Source organism: Neofelis nebulosa, chromosome 4 (assembly GCF_028018385.1).
Source record: "Neofelis nebulosa isolate mNeoNeb1 chromosome 4, mNeoNeb1.pri, whole genome shotgun sequence".
NCBI lineage: Eukaryota > Metazoa > Chordata > Mammalia > Carnivora > Felidae > Neofelis > Neofelis nebulosa.
The window spans coordinates 160,121,702-160,145,163 of NC_080785.1; the positions used below are offsets into that span (position 1 = coordinate 160,121,702).

At 57.9% G+C, this 23,462-nt stretch overlaps 3 protein-coding genes across 5 annotated transcripts; all 3 read left to right on the forward strand.

Annotated features, from left to right (window-relative positions):
• The first annotated feature begins 1,229 nt into the window (after positions 1-1,229).
• PRKACA (protein kinase cAMP-activated catalytic subunit alpha) lies at positions 1,230-18,429 on the forward strand. Of its 3 annotated transcripts, none has more exons than XM_058727755.1 (10): positions 1,230-1,488; positions 9,441-9,502; positions 9,987-10,115; positions 12,065-12,163; positions 13,110-13,192; positions 13,997-14,123; positions 14,224-14,319; positions 14,407-14,529; positions 16,226-16,390; positions 16,814-18,429. In XM_058727755.1, exons 1-10 carry the CDS (start codon positions 1,443-1,445, stop codon positions 16,937-16,939), a joined length of 1,056 nt encoding a protein of 351 aa, XP_058583738.1. In that variant the 5' UTR covers positions 1,230-1,442; the 3' UTR covers positions 16,940-18,429. The 3 variants fall into 3 exon arrangements, with proteins under 3 accessions (XP_058583738.1, XP_058583739.1, XP_058583737.1); XM_058727756.1 differs by lacking the exon at positions 1,230-1,488 and adding an exon at positions 4,863-4,899; XM_058727754.1 differs by lacking the exon at positions 1,230-1,488 and adding an exon at positions 6,699-6,786.
• SMIM46 (small integral membrane protein 46) lies at positions 4,926-6,692 on the forward strand. Its single transcript, XM_058727757.1, has one exon. The coding sequence runs from the start codon at positions 6,540-6,542 to the stop codon at positions 6,690-6,692; it is 153 nt and encodes a 50-aa protein (XP_058583740.1). The 5' UTR covers positions 4,926-6,539.
• A 674-nt stretch (positions 18,430-19,103) lies between the features above and the next one.
• Positions 19,104-22,364, forward strand: SAMD1 (sterile alpha motif domain containing 1). Its single transcript, XM_058727753.1, has 6 exons — positions 19,104-19,191; positions 19,552-20,666; positions 21,105-21,399; positions 21,491-21,587; positions 21,686-21,797; positions 21,897-22,364. The coding sequence occupies exons 2-6, from the start codon at positions 19,707-19,709 to the stop codon at positions 22,053-22,055; spliced, it is 1,623 nt and encodes a 540-aa protein (XP_058583736.1). The 5' UTR covers positions 19,104-19,191; positions 19,552-19,706; the 3' UTR covers positions 22,056-22,364.
• The last annotated feature ends 1,098 nt before the right edge of the window (positions 22,365-23,462 follow it).

Here is a 23,462-nt window from a genome sequence, read left to right on the forward strand (position 1 = left end):
CTGAGACTAGCTAGCCCTCTGAGTCAAGATAGCTGGCTCATCCAGCCCCCTCCCCTCTTGGCACCTTCTGTTTGGGTCTTCTGTAGTGTTTCTCAAGTGGGGGGAAATTTAACAATGTCTGGAGATGGTTTCCGGGGGGGGGGGGGGTTAGGGGGGCTTCTAGTGGCATCCAGTGGATAGAGACAGGATGCCTTTAAACCTTCAGTGTGCAAGACAGCCCCCTTCCCCAACAAAGTATGACCCTGCCCCAGATGTCAGTAGTGTGGCAGAGAGAAACTGACCTCAGGCTGTGTTTTAAAAGGGCACCCAGAAAAATGGTCATCTTTATTGTTCTGGGATAAAAGGAATCCTGAGCCTGGCTATGCCCCAGACTCCTCATCTGTAAAATGGGAGTGATGCTAATAGTACCTCCGTGAGAGGAGTGTGGTGAAAAGTAATTTATTTAATGAGTGCCAGCTCTTACTACTGACGCGCACAAGCCCAGGGTAGATGCCCAGCAAAGGGATAGACACAGAGCCCCCTTCCAACCATCCCCTGTTCCCGGGGCCCAGCATCCTCCTGAAGATCTGGCTGTGGCTGGGGGAGACCCAGAAGGCTCCTCGGCCTGGACCCTGATATCCTGCGCCAGGCCTTATGAATGACGACTGCCTGCGGCCCGGCGACCTCTGACCCGAGGCGCCCGCCGCACCCCTCCCCCGCTGGCAGGTGGACAGAGGCTGCGCCGGGAGGGTGGGGGGAGGCCCTGGCGCCAACCTCGGCTGGCCGGCGGCCGCTGCCGCACTGAGCGGAGGCGGGGGACTGCGGCGCGTACGAGGCCAGGCGGGCGCTCGCCTGGACCGCCTCCTGGGCCTCGAGCGCGGCGCGGCTGCCCGCCAGCCTCTGCCGCCCCGCCCGGCCGGCCCGGGCAGTAGGCTGCATCTCCGCCCCGCCCTCTCACCCCGGGATTGACACTGAACGTTCTGCGGGGGGTTGGCCGGACGGCTCGCCTCCGCCAATTGGCGGCCTCGGTGGGCTGGCCAAGGGCCCTGTCGGGAACCTTAGCCAATCAGGTGCGCCGGCCCGCCCAGCTGAGGCCTCGCAAGCTCGCTAGTGGTGGGGCGTCCGCGGAGCGCGTCACGGAGCCGAGGGCCTATGGAGGCTCGGGAGGGTCGTGTAGGGCCAATGGGCAGCGGCGCGGCGCCGTCACTCAGGGCGGCCTAGGCCAATGAGCGAAGGGCTGCGGGGGCGTCACGGACAGCAGCAGCGGACTTGGGCTGAGGTTCCCGGGCGGGCGGGCGCGGAGAGACGCGGGAAGCAGGGGCTGGGCGGGGGTCGCGGCGCCGCAGCCAGCGCAGCCAACCCGAGGGGCCGCCGCCGCCGCCCAGCGCGCTCCGGGGCCGCCGGCCGCCGCCAGCACCCGCCGCGCCGCAGCTCCGGGACCGGCCCCGGCCGCCGTCGCCGCGATGGGCAACGCCGCAGCCGCCAAGAAGGGCAGCGAGCAGGAGAGCGGTGAGTGCCCGGGCCATGACCCCGATCCCGGCCTCGCGCTGCCAGCCCCCACCCTGTCCATCACCGCCTGGCCCCTCCTCCTACGCCCCCCCCCCCCCATTTCTCTCTGCTCATCCCCCAGCACCCCTTCTCCCTGCCTGTCCAAGGTTGGGGCCCAGAGCCCGCAGAAGACCCCCGAAGGGGCCTCTTTGCCAAAGGCCACCCCCCACCGCAAAGACTGTGCCCCCCCCCACCCAGCTGTCACTGCCAACCAAGGCACGTATGACCGCTGGGGCCCCACATGGGGCCCTGTCACCACCCCACCCCCTCCTTTCCAGGCCCCTCTTCCCAGATTCTAATCCCCCCACTTCCTCACTCACCTCTCCCACTGATGGGACCCACTACCAGACCCTGACCAAGGCTTCTGCCAGTTTGGGAGTGCTGTGGGGTCTGCCTCCACCCCGCAGGCACCTTGGCCACTTATTGACCACACCCCTCCCCCCTCCAGCCCCCGCCATCTTTCTCCTGCCCTTCCCCTTTTCACCTTATCACAGCCCCCCTCCAAACCCACTCTGCCCCCCTTAAGCATTTCCCAGAGCCACCTCCAGCATTGTTTTTCCCTTGTGTGTCACTTGGCGTGGGGGACAGGATCTTTCTGGGTCCCTCTGCCCCTCTCTCATCCTGTCACTCTGCCTCTCTGCTTGTGTTCCCTCCTCCAAGCAAACGTCTGTCCCTTGCTGGGGTAGCAGACTGTTCGTGAACCTAGAGAACTGCTTCAGTGCTTCCAAAGCCAAGTTGGGCCCATCTTGCTGGGAGTCATTGCATCTTCTTTCCTGGGTTGGGGGTAGGGGGGCAGCAGCAAAGCCCCTTCCTATTTCCTGGTGTGCCGTGAGCTCTAGACTCCTTGGAGTGCCCCTAAATAAATGGTTGTTTCACAAGTGAGGCGCTGTCATTCACCCAGTTCCCAGGACTTCTTCACCCGCTCCTGGCTCAGGATGAAAAGTGGGGTATGAAGTGCCTGGGTTTAGCAGGGCTCATTCAGCTTGAGCTGGGATGGTGAGAAAGGGGACTTGAGGCTTGACAGTGGGGAGAGTAGTGAGTGATATCTAATGACTTGCTTTGCCAAGGGATAAATAGATTCTGATCATTCCCAGGGCTTAGCCAGAGAGAAGTCTGTTTCCCCCTCAGCCCCCAAATTATGTTGGCCTTTTTGTCCCAGAGAGATTCTGTATGTATTTTGTCTGCATTCTGGAGATGCCTTCAGAAACGGCCTCAAGCCCCTTCCTCAGTTCCTCCAACTCTTGAAATGTCATCACTCCAGACCTATGGCTGGAGCCAGTTACTCAGAAATAGTCAGAGCTGAAAAGAGAGGCCATGTCCAAATACACCCTTCCCAATTTCCGGTCTCAGACCCCTGCATCTGAGTCCTTTGAATACCCCCTCCCAGAAGGATCCAGGCATGAAACCCAGGGAACTTTATTTCCACGCGGATTCAAATGGCAGAACTCACAATCACCAAGCAGCCATGAGAAGGCCTGACATGTCACCAATGGGCGGGGGACAGGGAGGCAAGTGCCTGTAGCTGAGCGCTTGATGACAGAAGAGCAGGTGGGTAGTGACCAAAAAAAGGTCTGGGCATGAGCTCGGAGGGGACTAGGCAGAGGGGGAGGGGCTGGGCCCCCAGCAGGTGAGGCTGGCTGGGAGGTAGAAGGTAGAGGCAGGCAAGCAATATATTGAAGTAGCTCAGTTGAAAGTTGGGGAGATGACATAGTCCTGGAAAACTTTCAAGGCGTATCAAACACATGCAGTGTGGGGCAGGAAGCCACCCAGGGAAAAGTATCTCCCCCGCCCCGAGAAAAAGATCAGAGGCTCTGGAAGGAACCGCTAATTCTCCCAGAGCGCGGGCTAGACACCCAGGAGTGGACTGTCACAATGAAATAGAGCTCCTATTTGTTGGGCATCTAGGATGTGCCAGGCTAAATGGTCTCCATAGATCCGTCCGCTTGAGTGATTTTTATAGGAGTTTTATCTGAATTTTCCAAACACGCCGAGTTTGACACGGAGGATGTCAAAGAGGCAGGATTCACATCCAGATCCACTTAGCAGCCGGCTTCCTGGACCCCAGAATTTCCCACCCCAGATATTCTCAAGGTGCCTCCCTGATTTTTACTCTCTTCACTTATATTTTCTTAGTTGAAAATAATGAAGTTTCGAGCCACTTTCATTCAGATGCAAACTTTGATCTGTCCTAGGCAATCATATAAATGAAATCATGAGACCGCTGTGCCAGTTCTAGTCTCTGTGATACACATTAAAACATAACGTAACTGGAAAAACGAAACATCTCTAAAATGATTTTATGCCCTACCAATGGGACCCTGGGCACACTTTGGGAAATGCCACAAGCTGTACTTCCTTCCAGAGACTTGCAGGGGCTCTCAGAGAAGGAAATAAGGTGAGAGAGGAAGCCCCTTTTTGCTCCGAGGCTCTGATTCCAAAAGGATGGAATTAGACAAAATTTGCCCTCCTGTAACTATGGTGGGGTGCCGGCGGGGGCGGGGGCAGTAGCCAGGCCAGCCTGCAGGGGGCACCTGAATTTCATCTGTCAGCTGCCAGCCTGACCTGGGGAAGGAGAATGCCCAAGCCACCGCAGGCACCACTTAGGCATCCTGCAGCCCCCGTGCTGCTGTCTCCACGGCAGGGCAGGACAGTGTCAGCTTCCTCCCAGGAGGGCAGGGATCTAGAACAAGCCCTGGGATGGGGCGGGGGAAATCTGTACACAAAGATGCCAAAGCCATTGGCAGGGGCCTGAGTAAGATGCTAAGAGAGCGTAGAAGAAGACCAAGCCCAGGGGTCTGAGCAAGCTGGAGAACTGAGAGAAGGCAGTGGTCCCAAGAGGCCCAGGGACAGGCGGCCAAGTGGAGCTCAGGCCTTGGCTGGCACTGGCCGTAGGCACCCCTGGGAGCTGGCCCGCAGGAGAAGGGGCAGGGCTGGTGAGAGGGAGCCCCCGGATACCCCTCCAGGTCCCAGGGACAAGCAAATCCAGGCTCTCTGAGAAGTGTCCCCAAGAGGTCCCTGGCTGGGAAGAATTGGGGCCCTGTAACATCCTTCAGAAGTCTGTCTGAGAGGCAAACACCTGTGCACCGGCAGTTGTACGGGTGCCCAAGAGGGTCCTGTCAAGGCAGCTTTTTCCTCAGCCAGGAAGGCCTACAGAAGCTGGGGGGTCCTATTTGTCCCTCCCCTGCACCCATTGGTCCCTAAGTTAGGTTTCTCTTCCTGCCACCACCCCCCAAACTCCCTGCCTCCCCCTATAGATAGGGCATTGGGGATGGGTAACCAAGCTGGTACAGCAGGTCTCATGAGCCTTCCCAGCCACCGTAGTCTTGGTGCCCTGAGAGGAAGACTGAATGATGGCTTCCAACCCCAACGATGGTGAGGATGAGCCCTGTTGCCATAGCAACTTCCCAGGCACTGTCTGCCCCTCAAGCCAGGGAAGGGCTGCAGTGGGGTTTAGGGAACAGGTGGCAAGGAAGAGTCTGTGGACCCCTGGCTGGCCCTGGAAACCCCTCCCTTACTAACAACCCTGGCCTTGGGGGCCTGGGGAAGACCAGAGGTGTGGGTAGTTCAGACAAGGGGAGATGGTCCACCCAGAGTAGGAGTCCAGCTCAGACTGAGGCAGTAGAGTGGTCCAGCCCAGTGTTGGGTTAAGCTCAGAATGGATGTTGGTTCAATTCAGCGGTGGAGTCCAGGTCTTAATGGATGATGGTTGAGTACAGAATGGGGGTCCATCTGACTGGGGGTGATCCAGTCCACAATAGGGATCTAGTTCAAAATAGGAGTTGGTCAAGTCCATTGTCGGGGTCTAGCCCAGAGCAGGGGATCCAAGCTAGATTAGAGGAATCAGCCAGCCCAAAGTAAGGGCCCCAGCCCAGGCTGGGCATCCTTGTCCCAGAATTCCCAGGACAAACAGGTTTCAGAGGGCAAAGTGTGCTGAGATTGCTATCTGCTGAGGGGGGTCTGCGGCTGGGCTTCCTCCTCATGCTGTGGCCCTGGCTTTTTGAAGGGTGTCTGGGGTTCTGTCTGTTAGCCCAAATCGAATCCAGACCAGAGTGGAGGCTGGCAGCCACCCCCCATCCCCCATAGGAGACATAGCAGTGGGGTGGTTTCATAAGCCAGGAGCTGGCTGGGTTTCCCTTCTCTGCCACTTCCTGTTGTCAGCAGGGGCCAGGGGTGCTGGGCACTTTCAGGGAAGCTGCCACTGACCCTCCACTTTTTTGGGGATCTGGAAAGAAGGAGGAAGATGGTCAAGGCTGCCTCCCCCTCCCCCACCCCTAGGTTTAGCCTTTCGTTTCCGGTTGGACTTTCGTGGCTGAAAGCAGAGCCAAGCTCAGGGCAAGGTTTGACAGAGGCCAAGGACATCCTGCGATATCGGTCCCCTCTCTGCCCCTACATAGAAGCAGGACGAATCCAGATGTACCCACTTTTCTCTTGGGGTACCAGGATCTGGAGGCTCCAGGTTCAAAAAGGACTTGGGGAAGGAGTTAGGGTAGCCCTTGGCCATTCCCCCTCCACTCCCCACCCCCCCACCTTTCTCTCCAGCGGCTCTTTCAGCTAATTAACGGGGCTCTGGGGCCTCTTTGGCCCCCAGGGAGCCCCTTGCTGCTGCCTGGGCCTGAACCTTAACTCCTTCCCCTCTGCCCAGTGGGCACTGCCCTGGGCACATCCGGTGCCATCCTCTGGGTAGTTCAGCACCCACTGAGGAAGTCAGGACCTGGCATCTTGGGAGCAGTGAAGCCTCTGGAACAGGAAGTTAGCTTTAGCACTCCACCCCTGGGGCAGCCAGGCCAGCCAGAAGGGACACCCTCAGGAGAATCTTCCCACTGCCTTCTGCCAAGGAGGGCCTTTGCAAACCTTGGCCGGCCAGGAGCAGGTACCTTTAAATGCTTCCCTGGCAACCAGCTCCTCCTCCCCGGTCCCCCGAGGCCCTCCAGAGGAAGCCAGCTTAGAGGCTCTGCGTATTCCTGGTTTCCCTGCAGAGGGAAGATTCCAGGGAGAGCCTAGGGCAGCCTGGGATGGATACGGGGTCAGGCAGTGGCCAGGGCAGTGACTCCGAGACGACCTTCCAGCTGTGGCTACAGCTGCTCCTCTGGGCCCACCTGACTGTCCGTTTCCTGGGCTACCTGCACCACGCCTTCTGGGCACCTAAGGCGCGGCCAGCACCCTGAGCCCCCCCTGGCCAGGGGCAGATGGGTCCCAGCTCACTCTATCCCTCTCCACCCTTCCCACTGCACCCTCTGCTGGAAGAGGTAGGAAGCAGAGGTGAGTATGGGGACTCCAGGCTGGGGTTCCCTCCCATCATGATCCCTCTTTATCTGTCCAGTCCTTCTGGCACCGTCCCCCCTCCCCCACCACTGTGCCCAAATCTGGCAAACCAATGGCACCAGAAGGGACACAGTCTTGGCCCTTTTATCCTTTGAGAGTCCAGAGAAGAGCTGTACTAGGACCAAGGCACCCACGGAGCCCCTCAGTGGGGTACCAGCGGACAGCCAGAAGCGCAGGCCCACTGAGACAGGAAAAAGCAGAATATGGCATTCTCAGGGATGGCCGAGAGCAAAGAGGGAAGCAGGACTGGGCATCCTCCTGGATTCTTTCCACACCCCTTTCTTTGCTCTCTTGGGTCGGCAGAGGTAAAATCCCAAGAGGGTGCCCTCTCCCCCAACCTTCATCGAGAATTCAGGGCATATGTTTGGAGGTTGCCAAGGAGGGTGCTGTGTGTCAAAAAAGATCCTGCTAGTGAAAGCACTGGATTTGGTGCAGCCCCCAGGTCTCAGGATGTTGGTGGCCCAGCCAAGTACCGGCCTAGAACTCCTGGCCATTCCTTGACTGCCCCCTGTCTGCCCAGTCACTCATTTTAGGGCTTTCCTAGCCAACAGTCTCTCCATCTGCCGCCCTTGTAGCCCCGTGGAAGGCCCTTCTCTCTAAACTCTGAGGGGTTCTTGGGGACAGTGGGAGTGGTGGCCACCCGTGAGGCCGTGTGGGATTCCTGGCATGGTGTATGCGTAGTCCGGGCAGATGACAGGCAAGGCCAGAGTGCACATGTGCAGGACCCCTTGGGCGGCAGTCGCCACAAGAACAGCAGGGGGCGGAAGACCACTCTGTCTGTGGGCCACCCTGGTGAACTGCCACCAGGGTTAAACTTGTGGGCAGTGAGGTCCCGCAGGCAACCTCAGGCCTGGTCAGTCTTAACAAGTGCAGTGAGAGTGGTAGCAGGTCTGACCCATTGGGGCAGGAATCAAGCATAGAAAGCATTCAGCCCAGCACTGGCACACAGGAAGGGTCCCTGAACAGCAGCGAGCCTGGCCCCAGCTGGTGGTTACAAGGACAGGCCTATACTGTAAGAATCCATCAGACTAGGGGCGCCTGGGTGGCTCAGTCGGTTGACCGTCCAACTTTGGCTCGGGTCATGATCTCACAGTTCATGAGTTGGAGCCCCACGTTAGGCTCTGTGCTGACAGCTCGGAGCCCGGAGCCTGCTTCGGGTTCCGTGCCTCCCTCTCTCTCTGCCCCTGCTCGCACTCTGTCTCTCTCTCTCTCTCTCAAAAATAAATAAACATTAAAAAAAATTTTTGTTAATAAAAAAAGAATTCATCAGACTGTACACTTAAAGTCTGAACAGTCAATGCACCCTCTGTGTTTTATACCTCAATTTTTCTTAATGTTTATTTTTTTGAGAGAGAGAGACAGAGCGTGAGTGGGGGAGGGGCAGAGAGAGAGGGGGAGACACAGAATCCGAAACAGGCTCCAGGCTCCAAACTGTCAGCACAGAGCCCGATGCTGGGCTCCCACTCATGAACCGTGAGGTCATGACCTGAGCCGAAGTCAGATATTTAACCAACTGAGCCACCCAGATGCCCCATACTTCAATTTTTGAAAATACTTAAAAGCAAAATAATAGTTGCCATTTATATGGCACTAAACCCCATACCAGCCACTATCCAACCCCCTTTGCCAAGATTAGCTCATTCAGTCCTTAAAACCCCCGGCTGTGTCATTGCTATTATTGTCCCTATTTTACAGATGAGAAAAACTGAGGCCCAGAGAGGTAAGGTCAGTTGTCTAAGGTTGCCCAGCTCATCGGAGACCAGGCTGGGATTTGAACTCGATCTTGTCCCAGAGTCCTGGCCCTTAAGTGCTTTGCTGGGCTCCTTCTCAGCCTTGATGAGAATGCCTATTTTCAAGCCTCGGTTTCCTAGGGTGTTAAATGGGAAGAATGGATAAAAGGAAAGTTGGTAGGTAAGCCAAATGAGATAGTGGAGACAAAGCAGCAGATCCAGGAGGCCTTCAACATTAGCCGGATGGTGATATTCGCCTTGGGGTGCTGAAGGGCCCATGGGTGTGGGTATTGGATAAGGCTCCCCTTGAACCAGCTCCGCAGCAAGGAAGGGCCCCTGGACTGGCAAAGGCAGGACTGGGGCCAGCTGGGGGCCAAGGCAACAGCTGAGCCCCCCAAGGCGCCTGCTACCCGAGCCCCGGAGGCCTCCACCCAAGGCCCGGCCTCCCCAGAGAAGGGGCTAGAGAAGCAGCCAAATCCCCAGGCTATAAATATCTTGGCTGCCGTCGGCCCTGGCCATGGAATGTCGGTCAGAACTGGGGCGAGTGGGGGTGGGCTGGCCTGGGCACAACTCTCGGTACCCCTAAGAGTAACCCCCACGTCACCTTGTACCCCATTTGGGACAAAGTTGAGGTTGGATCCCACTTCCCTGAGTAAAGGGGTCCCAGACCCCAGCCCAAATCAGGGCCCCCCAGAGCTATTCTCCACTCAAGCAGGGCACTTGAAGCTACTGGGAAAGGGTCAGTCTCTGGGTTGAGACAGCTACACCCCACTTTGCACAAATGGGCATCTCCCCAGGAATAGCCTAGGCCCACCCTGACGAGTTAGAGTCTCTATCTAACTCTCTCTCTTTTCCTTTCAGTGAAAGAGTTCTTAGCCAAAGCCAAAGAAGATTTTCTTAAAAAATGGGAAAATCCTGCTCAGGTAAGCCCCCTGAAGCAGAGCCCTGGAAGGAGTAAGCCAATGGCCCCCCCATCCTCCAGCTGTGTCCCCATAACATGGCAAGGATTTTTAGGGCCATGTGGAGGGCTCCAGACCTGCCCCCATTTGCTCCCTAGATGCCTGTGGGGGCTCCTGGGTGGAGGCACCCAATCACCCACTGCCAGGCTCCCCCACCCCACCACCCCCGTCCACCTGGTGGCCCCTGCCCCCCCCCCCCCCCCCCCCCCCCCACGCAGCTGCCAGCAGTTCCTGGGCCCCAGGCCAGGGCCGGATCTGGCCCCTGCCACCAGCCTTAAGGAATGTGTCTTCGCCATCTTGTTTTTCCGCCCCCTGTCCTCACCCCCATCACATGCCACCCACCCCCCAGGGCCCCCTCTGCTGGTGGCAGAGAGGATGCCCCAGACCTTGACCTCGCAGGCCACTTGGGTGGGGGGGTCCCTGACCCTCCCAACTTCTCTGCCCACAGAATACAGCCCATTTGGATCAGTTTGAACGAATCAAGACCCTCGGCACGGGCTCCTTTGGGCGGGTGATGCTGGTAAAGCACAAGGAGACCGGGAACCACTTTGCCATGAAGATCCTCGACAAACAGAAGGTAAGCCCAGCCCCGCCAGGAGGCCGCCATCCCACCCACCAGGCCTTCGTTCGGGCTGTTCCCACTGACTGGCTGGTCTTCCTAACTATCTGTTCACCGACTGTTTCCTGAGCCTTCGTGACGTGCCAGACTCAAGGGCCGGAAGGGCCCTTACTGCCTTCATGAAGCTTCCCCCCACACCAGCCGCTGATGAGAATCCAGGCGGGGGACACGGGTTCAGACACCCAGCCTGTGTCAAGGCAGCCAAATGTCTCCCTGGGAAAAGTGTTTTATTCACACAGACCTCATCTCTAGAAACATTTTTGAGACCCTACGTGATGCCAGGAGCCGCTCTAGAGCAGCACCGTCCAACAGAAGTGTACTATAAGCCATGTATAGTTTTAAATTTGCCAGAAACCCCACTTAAAAAGTAAGAAGAGGGGCACCCGGGTGGCTCAGTCGGTTAAGCATCTGACTTCAGCTCAGGTCACGATCTCACGGTTCATGAGTTGGAGCCCCGCATTAGGCTCTCTGGGATCCTCTGTCTCCCTCTCTGCCCCTCCCCCGCTTGCACACGCACTCCCTGAATGAATGAATGAATGAATGAATGAATGAATAAATAAATAAATAGTAAAAAGAAACAGGTAGAATTAATTTCAACGACGTGCTTTAATTAAGCCAGTATATCTATGATGTTACGATTTCAATGTCTGTAACCAGTGTAAAATATCATTAATGAGACATTTTATATTCTTTTTTTCTGTATCAAGTCTTCAAAATCCAGCATGTGTTCTACCCTTACACCTCTGTTCCGATGTTAACTTTTCCCTAGAAAAACCAGAAAAAGCAGAGAAGTTGGAAAAGCACATTCACACACAGCCCAGGTGTTCCAATGAGTAACTGCATTGAGTGTTTTTATATTTTCATTTTAGAACCTTAAAGTTTTTAAATTTTTAAAAAATTTTTTAATGTTTATTTTTGAGTGAGAGAGAGAAACAGTGCGAGCAGGGAAGTGGGAGAGAGGGAGGGAGACACAGAATCCAAAGCAGGCTCCAGGCTCCAGGCTGTCAGCCCAGAGCCCAATGTGGGGCTCGAACTCACAACCCTCGAGATCGTGACCTGAGCCGACGTCAGACGCTTACCTGACTGAGCCACCCAGGCGCCCCTAGAACCTTAAAACTCAGTTCCCCAGTCAACTAGCCTGGTTCTAAGTGCTCAGCAGCCATACCTGGCTAGCGTGGATTATACTGGGCAGCACAGGTATAGACCCACAGGAGACAGCTATGAGCAATGCAAAAAAAGCCCTACACAGCAGATGAGAGCTGACTGAGGGGCCAGCCTGCCTGCACACGACATGCGGGCCTGATACTGACTAGCTGCAAGTGACCTTGGGCAAATCACTTCCCTTCTCTGCATCTGAATCTTCCAGAATGGCATGTTCACAGTGCATACCCCTCAGGGCTCTTGTTTCTATGTGTGAGGCACCTGCTGGGGACAGCTGAGGGTTGAGGAGGAATTAGCCTGGGGTTTGAGTGGCTGTGTGGAGGGTGCCCTGGATGCAGGAAGGGTATTTCTAAACAACCCATCTCGTAGGCATTACTCTTGCCTGTCTTTTCAGTTTCTGCTTAGCTGCCCCTTCCTCCAGGAAGCCTTCTCTGACTTCCCCCTCCCCCTGACTTTACTAGACACCTTATCTGGGCATCCAGAGGCCCCGAGCTTCCCCCAGCACGGCTCTGACACCTCTGGGCCGTGAGGCCTGGTGACTCACATGTTCTTGCCCTGAACCGCATGCCATGCAGGGACAGGCAGCCTCTGCCTTCTGGGTGTCCCCAGCATTCAGCCCAAGGCTCCACAGACCATAAGCACTCAAAAGAACTAGCCCAGCCCGGGCACCTCTACTTACAGGCATCGGGGAAGAGGAGGAGCCTCTCACACACCATTCTCTTCGCCCTCCCTTCCCACCCCTGCAGGTGGTGAAGCTGAAACAGATTGAGCACACCCTGAACGAAAAGCGCATCCTGCAAGCGGTCAACTTTCCGTTCCTCGTCAAACTCGAGTTCTCCTTCAAGGTGGGGTCCCCACACCCAGTGGCCAGGGCCACTGCTGGCTGGTACAGCCTCTGGGCTCCCAGAGCTGGGACGGGGGCCAAGGACAAGCAGGGGCTGCCCAAGGAGGCAGGCCCACTGACAGGAAGGAAGGAGAGCCCCAGAGGGATGCTAGCGGAAAGGAGTCAGCCTGAGACTCTGGGAGACCCGTGTTCAACTCCTGGGCACACTAGCTTCTAGCTTGAGAACCTTGGGCAAGTCGCCCAACCTGGATGCCATCCCTGCAAAGCGCCTCTGCCTTTTACAGCAAGCACCTGGCACACGGCTATAGGCCCAGGCTGTGCCACGCAGCCTGGATTCAAATCCCAACTCTCTGCACTTCCCAGGCTATTTGGCGCTGGTGAGGGACTTCACTGCCCCGAGCCTCAGCTTCCCCATCTATAAAATGGGGATCATAACGGCCCCCATCTGAAGGGGTTGCCGTGACTGTTCCGAGCACAATGTGAGCACCCTGCCTGAGCTATTTTGGATGCTGTCCTAAGCTGTGACTGCAAGATCTGGGAAAAGCCACTCAAGGCCTAAGACCCAGGCAGTCACAAGGGCCCCATGCGTGACTGAAAGCAAAATTGTCATCTCAGGCTTTGGTCGAGACAGTCTCAGACATGAGCCACCATGGGGTCCTCTCTCCAGCCCAGGCCTGCTGGCCGGTCCCTTACACCCCACCCGCCGGTGCTCACTTTCTCCCCCTCTAAGCGAGATAAGAACTGTCCCCTTCATCTTCATGAGCAGAAGGAAGCGAGACGGGTGGCTCAGGAAGTGCAGTGCCTGGCGCTCAGAGCAGACTTCTCACGGGAGCCAGGATTGTCGTTGTCGCTTTATTTTGGAACACCTGCCACGTAAGGGCACCAGGCCTTCAAATGGGGCCTTGGGCTTAGGGAGCGGGGCCCTGATCAGCTTCTGCTTCCCATAGGACAACTCGAACTTATACATGGTCATGGAGTACGTGCCTGGCGGGGAGATGTTCTCACACCTGCGGCGGATTGGAAGGTTCAGGTGAGCTGGCCAGCCCCTGCCATAACGGGCCTGGGTGTGTCCATGGGTGTCGTTGCGTGAGCGAGCTGTCCTGGGGACGCGAAGTGGGCTCTCGGGGTCTGTCTGGGTACTTGTTCCCGCTGAGCCAGGGAATCTGTGATTTCTCAACCAGCACAAAACAAAATAAACATGGTGACTCTAGGTGTCACCATTTAAGTTGGCAGTTTTAAAATGTACGCTATTGTTTTCCTTATGTATACAGAAACGCACTTTGCGTACAACAGAAGGCACAGGTGTTCAGTGTTCTGCTCCATGAGTGTTGACAGTTACATACGCTGTGAAACCGCCACCCGAAATACCATATAGAGCGTTTCCACCAACCCTAGAAAATTCCCTCGAATCCTTTGCTTGGCAAATCCTTTCTGGTTTCAAACACCATGAGTGTGTTCGGTCTGAGTTTGGCCGTGTTATAAATGGAATCACACGGTTCATATTTTCTTGGTTCCTTTCTTCTCCTGCTTCCCATGATCATTTTGACATCTAGCCGTGTTGTTGAGTATATTCATCGTCCATCCTGGCGGTGGCGTTGGGTACAATTCCATTGTACGAACCTACCACAGTCTGATTCTGTTGCTCTGTCGACGGACATCCAGGCTCTTTCCCATGTGGGGTCACACACGAAAGAGTCTGCCCTGCTTACAGATTTTCAATAGCTGGGCCGGAGGTGGCTCTGTAGGCCCAGCTGCTAGACCATTTGGAGGTAGGCAGGTCGTGCCAGATGTGGCCACCCGCACTCACCGTCCCCTCCCCGATTGTCCCCATCAGTGAACCTCACGCGCGCTTTTATGCGGCCCAGATCGTCCTGACCTTCGAGTACCTGCACTCACTTGACCTCATCTACCGGGACCTGAAGCCGGAGAACCTCCTCATTGACCAGCAGGGCTACATTCAGGTGCCCACCAGGCCGGGCGGGCAAGGGGCAGGCCCAGGCGGCCGAGGGCTGGACCCACCCTCCCTCCTTCCTGGCCAACAGCCCGTTCTCGTGCCCGCAGGTGACAGACTTCGGTTTTGCCAAGCGTGTAAAAGGCCGCACCTGGACCTTATGCGGGACCCCTGAGTACCTGGCCCCGGAGATCATCCTGAGCAAAGTAGGCACCGCCCCGCCCACCCCACTGCCCTGAGGCCCACCCCCTCCCTGCCCTCCTCCCCTCACACTGTATCCCTTCTCACTCTAGGGCTACAACAAGGCTGTGGACTGGTGGGCCCTAGGGGTTCTCATCTACGAGATGGCCGCTGGCTACCCGCCTTTCTTCGCTGACCAGCCCATCCAGATCTATGAGAAGATTGTCTCTGGGAAGGTGAGGCCTAGATAACAGTGGCTAAGCCCCCAGACAGACCCTTCCCCCACCAGTTCTGCTCACCGTGGAGCCCTGCTTATTGTCAGAACGATCTGGAAGTTCATTGAGTTAGGCCAAGCAATGAAGCTGGGTGCACCAGCCACCTTAACAGGCGAGCACCTCACACAACCTCCCCATCTAATCCTGGACCCACACTGCTGAAACTTCAAGGGCTTCCAAAATCCCAAGCCTCGCCTGAACACCTCTCCAGCCCAACAGGAGGCTCAGCTCGCCTCCAGTCACCCCACTGAGCCTGACTTTTCACAGTAGAAAAGAGACCATGTGCAGTTCCCAGGTGCCCCTCCAGACCTTGCAGGGATCACTTAGGGTATGTGGCCCATGCCTCCCCTCCCAAATGCAGACTTCCTAACTCTCAGGGTGCAGGTAGGGGGGACAGAACTGTTACAGGGCGTGGTGATACATGCTCACTGCCCCACGATGCACCCCCTCAGCTCTACCCCAGCACTTTGAAAGAGTGATGGAGCTCAGCCTTGGAGAGGGGAAATGTCTGGCCTGGGACCACACCACGGCATCATCCTAGGCCCCCAGGTCTCGAGATAGGTTGGGAACCCCACCTCTGCCCTCAGCTCACTACCTTGCTGTGGGGACCCAGCCATCCTTCCACCTAGCCCAGGAATTAGTGGGAACAGCTCAGCCTGGGGCAAGTGCCTTCACCCCTCTGAACCTCCTCTTACTCATATGAGAATGGGGGGACCAGACACTTCTCAGGTGCAAGGTGGGGTCACTAAAAAGGGGAAGACGAGGTGTCTGCCCCCAGACAGAACAGAAATTGCAGGGGAAAATGGCCCAAAGTAGAAAAAAAAGAAAAAAAACTATGGACAGTTCTGAGGGGGAAGAGAAGATGAGCGTAACTCCCTTCTTTGTAGCATTTTACAGTTCCCACGCACCCTCAGCAGTATTATCTCCCTCATGCAACTCTGGGATATCTGCCCCATGCCAGAAAGGCAGGCGCAGGCCCAGAGAGGTTAAGGGCCATGGCCAAGGTCACACAGCATGTAAAATGTAGAGCATTGCTGAAAGTCACTTCTTGTAGCTGTAAATCCAGTGACTACTTGCAAACAAAGTTTGGGCTCCCAGGGTTTGGGGAAGTTTCTGGGAAAGTTAAACTGGACCTTAAAGAGAAGAGTCAGTCAGTGGAGAGAGGGGGAATCAGAAAAACAATTGTTCCTCTCCTAACCATGAATATTTCAGAAATCCCCAGACACCAGTAGAGCTGCCTGAGGAAGCAGTAGCTAAGAATGCATGTTCTGGACTCCCAACAGACCCAAGATTAAACACCCCCCGTCCCACTCCTCTGTGTGACCTTAGGCAGGCTATTTGACCCCTCTGAGCCTTTTTCCTCTTCTCTAAAATGGGAAGCATCATAGCATTTACCTTAGAGCAGCAGTTCTCAAAGCGGCCCCCTCTCCAGCAGTATCAGCATGGCTGACGAACTGGCTAGGTACATGGGTTCTCAGGCCCCACTCAGACCTCCGGAATCAAACTCCACTGGGCCCAACCGGCTGTTTTAATGAGATTCTGAAGTGCACTCAAATTGGCAGCCCTCTACCTGGTAGGTCTATGAGGCAGCAAAGGCAACCCAGGCTCCCCAGACTCCAGACAACTTGCCCACCCTGTGTTAACCCCCTCTCTCCAGGTGCGGTTCCCATCCCACTTCAGCTCCGACCTGAAGGATCTGCTGCGGAACCTACTGCAGGTGGACCTCACCAAACGCTTTGGGAACCTCAAGAATGGAGTCAACGATATCAAGAACCACAAATGGTTTGCCACAACTGACTGGATCGCCATCTACCAGAGGAAGGTGGGCCGCCTCCTTCCCCGTGCCACGTGCTCCCCCCCGCCCCCCTCCGCAGTGCACTGAGGGTTTTGGGAGGAGGCTATAAGCCAGAGAGGGCTGCCAGTGGAGAGATGGAAAGGGAAGTGGCATTTGAAAATAGGCCGCAGGCTCTGAGTCAACCTAGCTGAGGCACCTTAGAGCAGTGGGGGTCTAGAAATGGGATTGTGGGGTCATTTGGCCTCTCTGTGACCTTGGGCAGGAGATGCCCCTCTGGTGAGTTGGCTATAATGAGATTCTTAGGTTATTAAGGTGAATTCACAGCCTGATGCTAAGCTCAGGCCTGGGTCAGAGTAAGTCATCTCATAGATGTTAGGCCATTCACATTTATTGTTATAAGGATGATTATGTTGACTACTGAGATCTGAGTGGTTCTTAACCCCTCTCTAGGTGGAAGCTCCCTTCATACCAAAGTTTAAAGGCCCTGGGGACACGAGTAATTTCGACGACTATGAGGAGGAAGAGATCCGAGTCTCCATCAATGAGAAGTGTGGCAAGGAGTTTACCGAGTTTTAGGGGTGTGCCTATGCCCCCATGGGTTTTCTTTCTTTTCTTTCTTTCTTTCTTCTTCTTTTTTTTTTTTTTTTTTTTTTTTTTTTTTTTTTTTTGGTGGGGGGTGGGTGGGAGGGTTGGATTGAACAGCCAGAGGGCCCCAGAGTTCCTTGCATCTAATTTCACCCCCACCCCACCCTCCAGGGTAGGGGGGAGCAGGAAGCCCAGATATATGGAGGGATGGAAACACCAGCTGCTCCCCCTCATTCCCTCACCCTCCTGCTCCCACCCCCAGACCCAACTGCTTTGCCTTCCTCCTCCCATAAAGCCCCACCCCCAACCAGCCCACTTCTGCCTGTTTTAAATGAGTTTCTGAGTTCCAGTCAGACCACGTCTTGCTGGTGTATTCAGGGACAGGGTGTGCAAAGAGAGGCCCAAACTTAACTCCATCCCCATTCCCCCAAACCACAGGCATCACCAACTAATGAAGGAAAGGCCAGCCTTCTCTTCAGAGCAATGGTGACTGGAGAGGAGAGATTTTAGTGACCTGTTCAGTGGGCTGCTTGCTAGAATTTAAAAAAAAAAAAAAAAAAAAAAAAAAATTTGTATACTCTTATTTAAGTTCCACCAGTGCCTCCCTCCCTCCTTCCTCTACCCTTACCCCTTCCATGCTCCCCCCCACTTCCCAAATCCATTTTAACTAGGCTGAGAAGCAGACTGAATTTGTAAAGGAAGGAGCTGGGGTTCAAACCTCCGCCCCAAGCTGCTAATCTCCTCTGCTCCTCTGCCCACTCCCCCCCACCTTGAGGGGGGGGGGGTGTCCCCTGCCAAGCCTGGAAGGGTCTCAGCCCCTTTAGGAAGCCCCTACCCCTTCTGCCCCAACAGACCTTTCTTCACCCTTGGGCTTCGGGACCGAGACAAAGCAGCTGCCCCTCTCCCTGCCAAAGAGGAGTTGCCCCCCAAAAAGATAGAAGGGGAGCCCCAACCCCAGGGTCTTTCCTCCCACCAGCACTCGCCCCAAACTCCTGAATTTTATTCTCAGCTAGATTTTAATGCCCAGCCTCCTCTCAGCTCAGTTGGGAAGGCAACCCCAGCAAAAGAAGGCAAAGCCCTCCTCCCTCTTGTGGCCCCGGGTTCAAGGCCAGGGTTGCTGGGGAGGGGCTGCTGGTTTTATTCACCTAGCAGCCTCCGCCCCCCCCTCCCCCCAACCTGGGCGCTCCTCCTCTGCTTAGCTGTCAGCTGTCCATCACTCCTCCCCCCCCCCCCATTTGTGCTTTTTTCTCTCTCAACAGAAAAGTGGGGAGCCCCTGGGGAACCACCCCATTCATCCCCATATCTGTCTCTCATAACTTCTCCCCAACCAGGAGGAGCTCTCAGGCCTAGGGTGGGGCCCCGGGTGGGCGCGGGGGCGATTCAACCTGTGTGCTGCGAAGGACGCGACTTCCTCTTGAACAGTGTGCTGTTGTAAACATATTTGAAAACTATTACCAATAAAGTTTTGTTTAAAAAAAAAAGTGTCGCTGGTGTTCCCGACTTCGGTCACCCACCCACACACCCCCAGGGGTTTGGAAAGACCATTTCGGACCCCAACGTCCAGGCTGATCAGGACCTGGCCTGGAGTCTTTGTAAAACCGGGTTTAGCCGGAATTCCGCCACTACCCCGCCCTGCAGGAGAGGGGGGCGCCAAATTGCCCTTTGACCCTGGATTCGGGGTTCCCGAATCTGTGGCGCGCCCCCTCGGCGTCCAGCCCCCGGCCGAGAGGGCGCTCTAGGGAGACGCTGGGGCCGGCGCGCCGGGAGGCCGAGCGGCGGCGGAGGCGGCCCCGGCAAGGGGGGGGTAAGGGGTGGGGGAGACGGTGCGCGCCCCCCTCCCCGCATCCTCGGCGCGGAGCGCGGGGACAAGCGCGCCGTTGGGGCGCGGGGGCGGCGACAGTCCGAGGGTCCCCGCGGCGCCCGGCAAGCGCAGCGGCCCGGCCCGCGGGCGGCGAGTTCCCGGTAAGTGCGGTCCCGAGAGCGGAGCGCGCCGGGGAGGCGTGGAGAGGGGGGCTGGGCGCCGGGGACGTCTGGGTCCCGCGCCCAATGGCTGGAGGGCGGCCGAGCGCCGCCCGCCCGCCCCGCCCGCCCCCTCTCCCCTCCCCCCGGCGCTCCCCTCCCCCTCCCCCGCCCGCCGCTTTCCCCCGCCCCCGCCCCGGCGCCAACTCCACGGCGCCTCCTTAAAAAGCGCGCGGGAGTTGTAAGGGGGGGCCGGAGCGAGCCAGAGTGAGCGAGAGCGCAGGGTAAAGGGGGCGGGCGGGGGGCCCGAGCTCCACCTTAAAAGCGGGCGCGTGGGGGTGGGAGGGAGGAAGGCGGGCGGCGGGGAGGAGGGAGGGAGGGAAGGAAGGGGGGCCGGAGTGTCCCGGGCGCAGGGCGCGCGTGCGGCGGCGGCGGCGGCGGGGAGGGGCCGGCCGCGCCGCGCTCCCCTCCTCCCTCCTCGCATCCCCGGCCCCGCGCGCGCCCAGCAGAAGCGGGTCTGTGTGTGCGTGCGTGCGAGTGAGTGAGTGTGTGCATATTTTTTTCTCTCTTTTCTTTCTCTCTCACTGTTTTTTCTCTCTCTCGCTCCCTCTCTCTCGCTTTTTTTTTTTTTTTTTTTTGCAAAGAAACAGCAGCGCCGCCGCCGCTCCGCCGAGGCGCTGCGCCCCCCGGGGGGGGAGGCGGAGGAGGCGGGCAGCGGCGGAGGGAGGGGAGCCGGAGAGGGGGGCGCCGCGCTGGGAGGGAGGCAGCGCGCACGGTGCAGCCGGGCCGGGCGGGAGGCATGGCGGGGCCCCCGGCCCTACCCCCGCCGGAGACGGCGGCGGCCGCCACCACGGCGGCCGCTGCCTCGTCGTCCGCCGCTTCCCCGCACTACCAAGAGTGGATCCTGGACACCATCGACTCGCTGCGCTCGCGCAAGGCGCGGCCGGACCTGGAGCGCATCTGCCGGATGGTGCGGCGGCGGCACGGCCCGGAGCCGGAGCGCACGCGCGCCGAGCTCGAGAAACTGATCCAGCAGCGCGCCGTGCTCCGGGTCAGCTACAAGGGGAGCATCTCGTACCGCAACGCGGCGCGCGTCCAGCCGCCCCGGCGCGGAGCCACCCCGCCGGCCCCGCCGCGCGCCCCCCGCGGGGGCCCAGCCGCCGCCGCCGCCGCCGCGCCGCCGCCCACGCCCGCCCCGCCGCCACCGCCCGCGCCCGTCGCCGCCGCCGCCCCGGCCCGGGCGCCCCGCGCGGCCGCCGCTGCCGCCGCCACAGCGCCCCCCTCGCCCGGCCCCGCGCAGCCGGGCCCCCGCGCGCAGCGGGCCGCGCCCCTGGCCGCGCCGCCGCCCGCGCCTGCCGCTCCTCCGGCAGTGGCGCCCCCGGCCGGCCCGCGCCGCGCCCCCCCGCCCGCCGTCGCCGCCCGGGAGCCGCCGCTGCCGCCGCCGCCACAGCCGCCGGCGCCGCCACAGCAGCAGCAGCAGCCGCCGCCGCCGCAGCCACAGCAGCCGCCGGAGGGGGGCGCGGCGCGGGCCGGCGGCCCGGCGCGGCCCGTGAGCCTGCGGGAAGTCGTGCGCTACCTCGGGGGCAGCGGCGGCGCCGGCGGTCGCCTGACCCGCGGCCGCGTGCAGGGGTTGCTGGAGGAAGAGGCGGCAGCGCGGGGCCGCCTGGAGCGCACCCGCCTCGGAGCGCTCGCGCTGCCCCGCGGGGACAGGCCCGGACGGGCGCCGCCGGCCGCCAGCGCCCGCGCGTCGCGGAGCAAGGTGAGCGCGCCGGGGAAAGGGCGGGGTGGGGGGGCTGGGTGCCGCGCTGTAGGCAGGTGCGGGCGAAGTTGGTGGTGGGGCGCGAGTCCCGGGAGGAACCGGGTGGCGGGCGGCCTTGGCTTTTCGCGTCTTCCCTGCGGGTTCGGCCCGTGGTGACCTTGGCAAGTGACTTAATCTTCCCGAGCCTCAGTTTCCTCTGCTTGTACAACGCGACTTAATAGCAGTAGCGACCCCTTGAGGTTGTGGAGCGAGTTTAGTGAGATTTGGCTACTAAGGGCTTTATTAACACAGAGCGTGGCACGGACTGAATGCGTAAAAGTTAGTCCGTGTTGATATTAAAGGTGGGTGGTAAGCACACCACTCGATCCTGGATCACAGGGACTGGGCGAAAGGCCAGAACAGCTACTCACCTCTTCCTGCTTCTCTCCCTGGCACCAGAGAGGTGGAGAAGAGCGGGTGCTTGAGAAGGAAGAAGAGGAAGAAGATGATGAAGATGAAGATGATGAAGACGACGTGTCAGAGGGATCGGAAGTGCCGGAGGGTGACCGTCCAGCAGGTGCCCAGCACCACCAGCTTAATGGCGAGCGAGGCCCTCAGAGTGCCAAGGAGAGGGTCAAGGAGTGGACACCCTGTGGACCCCTCCAGGGCCAGGATGAGGGCCGGGGGCCAGCACCAGGCAGTGGTACCCGCCAAGTGTTCTCCATGGCAGCCATGAATAAGGAAGGGGGATCAGGTAAGGCTCTCTCTGAGTTGGGGAAGGTTGCCTGATGGGGAGGAACTGAGCCCCAAGACAAAGCCACAGGCATATGCTTTTTCTTTCCCAGCCTCTGCTGCCACTGGGCCAGACTCCCCGTCCCCTGTGCCTTTGCCCCCAGGAAAACCAGCCCTCCCTGGGGCTGATGGGACCCCCTTTGGCTGTCCGTAAGTTGGGGTATTTGAGCCATGGGGGTGTTGCCTACCGACGTGTAATAGAACCAGAGGAGTATCGCTACTCACTGGTTCCCCTTGTTCTGCCACAGTTCTGGGCGCAAAGAGAAGCCGGCTGACCCTGTGGAGTGGACAGTGATGGACGTGGTCGAGTACTTCACTGAGGCCGGCTTCCCTGAGCAGGCAACAGCTTTCCAAGAGCAGGTGAGTTCCCAACCCTCAATGTACCCCTCTCTATCCCAGGGCCTCAGTGGTGGGGGGGAAGGGGGATCTGCTCTGACTCTGTCTGTCTGTCCCACCCAGGAAATCGATGGCAAGTCTTTGCTGCTCATGCAGCGCACAGATGTGCTGACTGGCCTGTCCATCCGCCTGGGCCCAGCCCTGAAAATCTACGAGCACCACATCAAGGTGCTGCAACAAGGCCACTTTGAGGATGACGACCCCGATGGCTTTCTAGGCTGAGCACCCAGCCTCTCCCCTGCCCCAACCCATTCCAGCCCCCATCTCACCCGAAACCCCCAGAGTCCAGGAGCTGGATGGGGATGCTCTCAGCCCTCCTAACAGATTCCAGTGAGGGGGTGTTCCTCCCTACTCCTCTCTTCCCTGTGTTTCCCCAGCATACATACATTTGGCCCCCAGCACATCCTGTACTCCATGATAGAGGAGTGTGGGGTGAGAACAGGGCCTGCTCATTTCACCCCAGGAAGCCAACCTCCCCCCCCCCCCCAAGTCTAGGACATTTTTGAAAAAAAAAAAAAAAAATGGGGGCTTCCCATCTCCCCTAGGTCCTCTTCAGTTCAGCCAGATGTTTCCTATATAAATGTTTTGTTCTGCCTGTTCATTTTGGTGGGTGGCCTTTCCTCTCTCCCCCACCACCCACGCCCCATCCTGGTCTGCCCCTGGCCTCCAGCCCCTGGGAATAGCCGGGGTGGGGTCCCTGGGTCTTCCCTAACCCTCTTTCTTTCTGTTGGTTGTCGCTCCAGCTGGCCGTATTGCTTTTTAATATTGCACCGAAGGTTTTTTAAATAAAGTTTTAAAAAAAAATGCCGGGAGTTCACTTCATGAATGGAGTGGGGGAGGGGGGTAAGAGCAAACGGGGGGGGGGGGCAGGGGCGGGGGGCCCTCCGGGAGAGTCTAGGTTAACAGAGTTGTTGGAGGAAGAAACCAGGTAGTGCACGGGGCTGCCTCACAGCCAGCTAGAACACGAAGTGCTCCAGGAGATCAGGTGCCGTCCTCTCCCCATGCTCAGAACAGTGCTCTGGCACACAGTAGGTGCTCAAATACTTGTTGAGTGACCAGCAGTTAACTAGGCTTTATGAGCATTTTCTCCGTTGTTCTCTCCCCAGCCCAGTGAGGCAGAGAGCTCATAAAAACCCACTTTCCAGAAGAGGCAACTGGCTCAGCACAGCAAAGATGCTTGCTCAGGGTCACACAGGGTGGGGTCAGACACCTGTCTGAGTTCTTTACCCAGAGTCTTTTTAAATGTAATTAGTGTATTTAGCTTTATAGCCGTATGTAGTCAGCCTTTGCAAGCCACCAAGAATCCAGTCTATAACTATTGGGGGCAGGGGTCTGTCTTGGGCCCATGGTAGGGTCTCCAGGCTTCACCGGTCCTCACCAGTAAGAAGAACAGAAGGGATGAGACCATGGGACACGCACGTTTTTCCAAGTGAAGATTTTTAGGATTGTTATCCGTAGAAAGCAGCCACTGATATCCCAATCCCCACTAAGTTCTAATGCAGTTTCTCAACTCCATTAGAGTTGTGTTTTTGGGGGGGGGGGTTTGTTTTTTGTTTTTTTTTTTTTTTAATATACAGATTCTGGAGCCAGAGAGTCAGAGACTTCTGGAGGCCGGGGCTTCCTCCCTTT

Bases quoted from the DNA above. Each gene is read 5' to 3' on its own strand.
- SMIM46 (XM_058727757.1), top strand. From the start codon at position 6,540: ATGGATACGGGGTCAGGCAGTGGCCAGGGCAGTGACTCCGAGACGACC.
- PRKACA (XM_058727754.1), top strand. From the start codon at position 6,714: ATGGGTCCCAGCTCACTCTATCCCTCTCCACCCTTCCCACTGCACCCT. The intron at 10,116-12,064 runs GTAAGCCCAGCC...CCACCCCTGCAG, and splicing joins AGATCCTCGACAAACAGAAG to GTGGTGAAGCTGAAACAGAT. The intron at 14,124-14,223 runs GTGCCCACCAGG...TCGTGCCCGCAG, and splicing joins ACCAGCAGGGCTACATTCAG to GTGACAGACTTCGGTTTTGC.
- SAMD1 (XM_058727753.1), top strand. From the start codon at position 19,707: ATGGCGGGGCCCCCGGCCCTACCCCCGCCGGAGACGGCGGCGGCCGCC. The intron at 20,667-21,104 runs GTGAGCGCGCCG...CCCTGGCACCAG, and splicing joins CCCGCGCGTCGCGGAGCAAG to AGAGGTGGAGAAGAGCGGGT. The intron at 21,400-21,490 runs GTAAGGCTCTCT...TTTCTTTCCCAG, and splicing joins GAATAAGGAAGGGGGATCAG to CCTCTGCTGCCACTGGGCCA.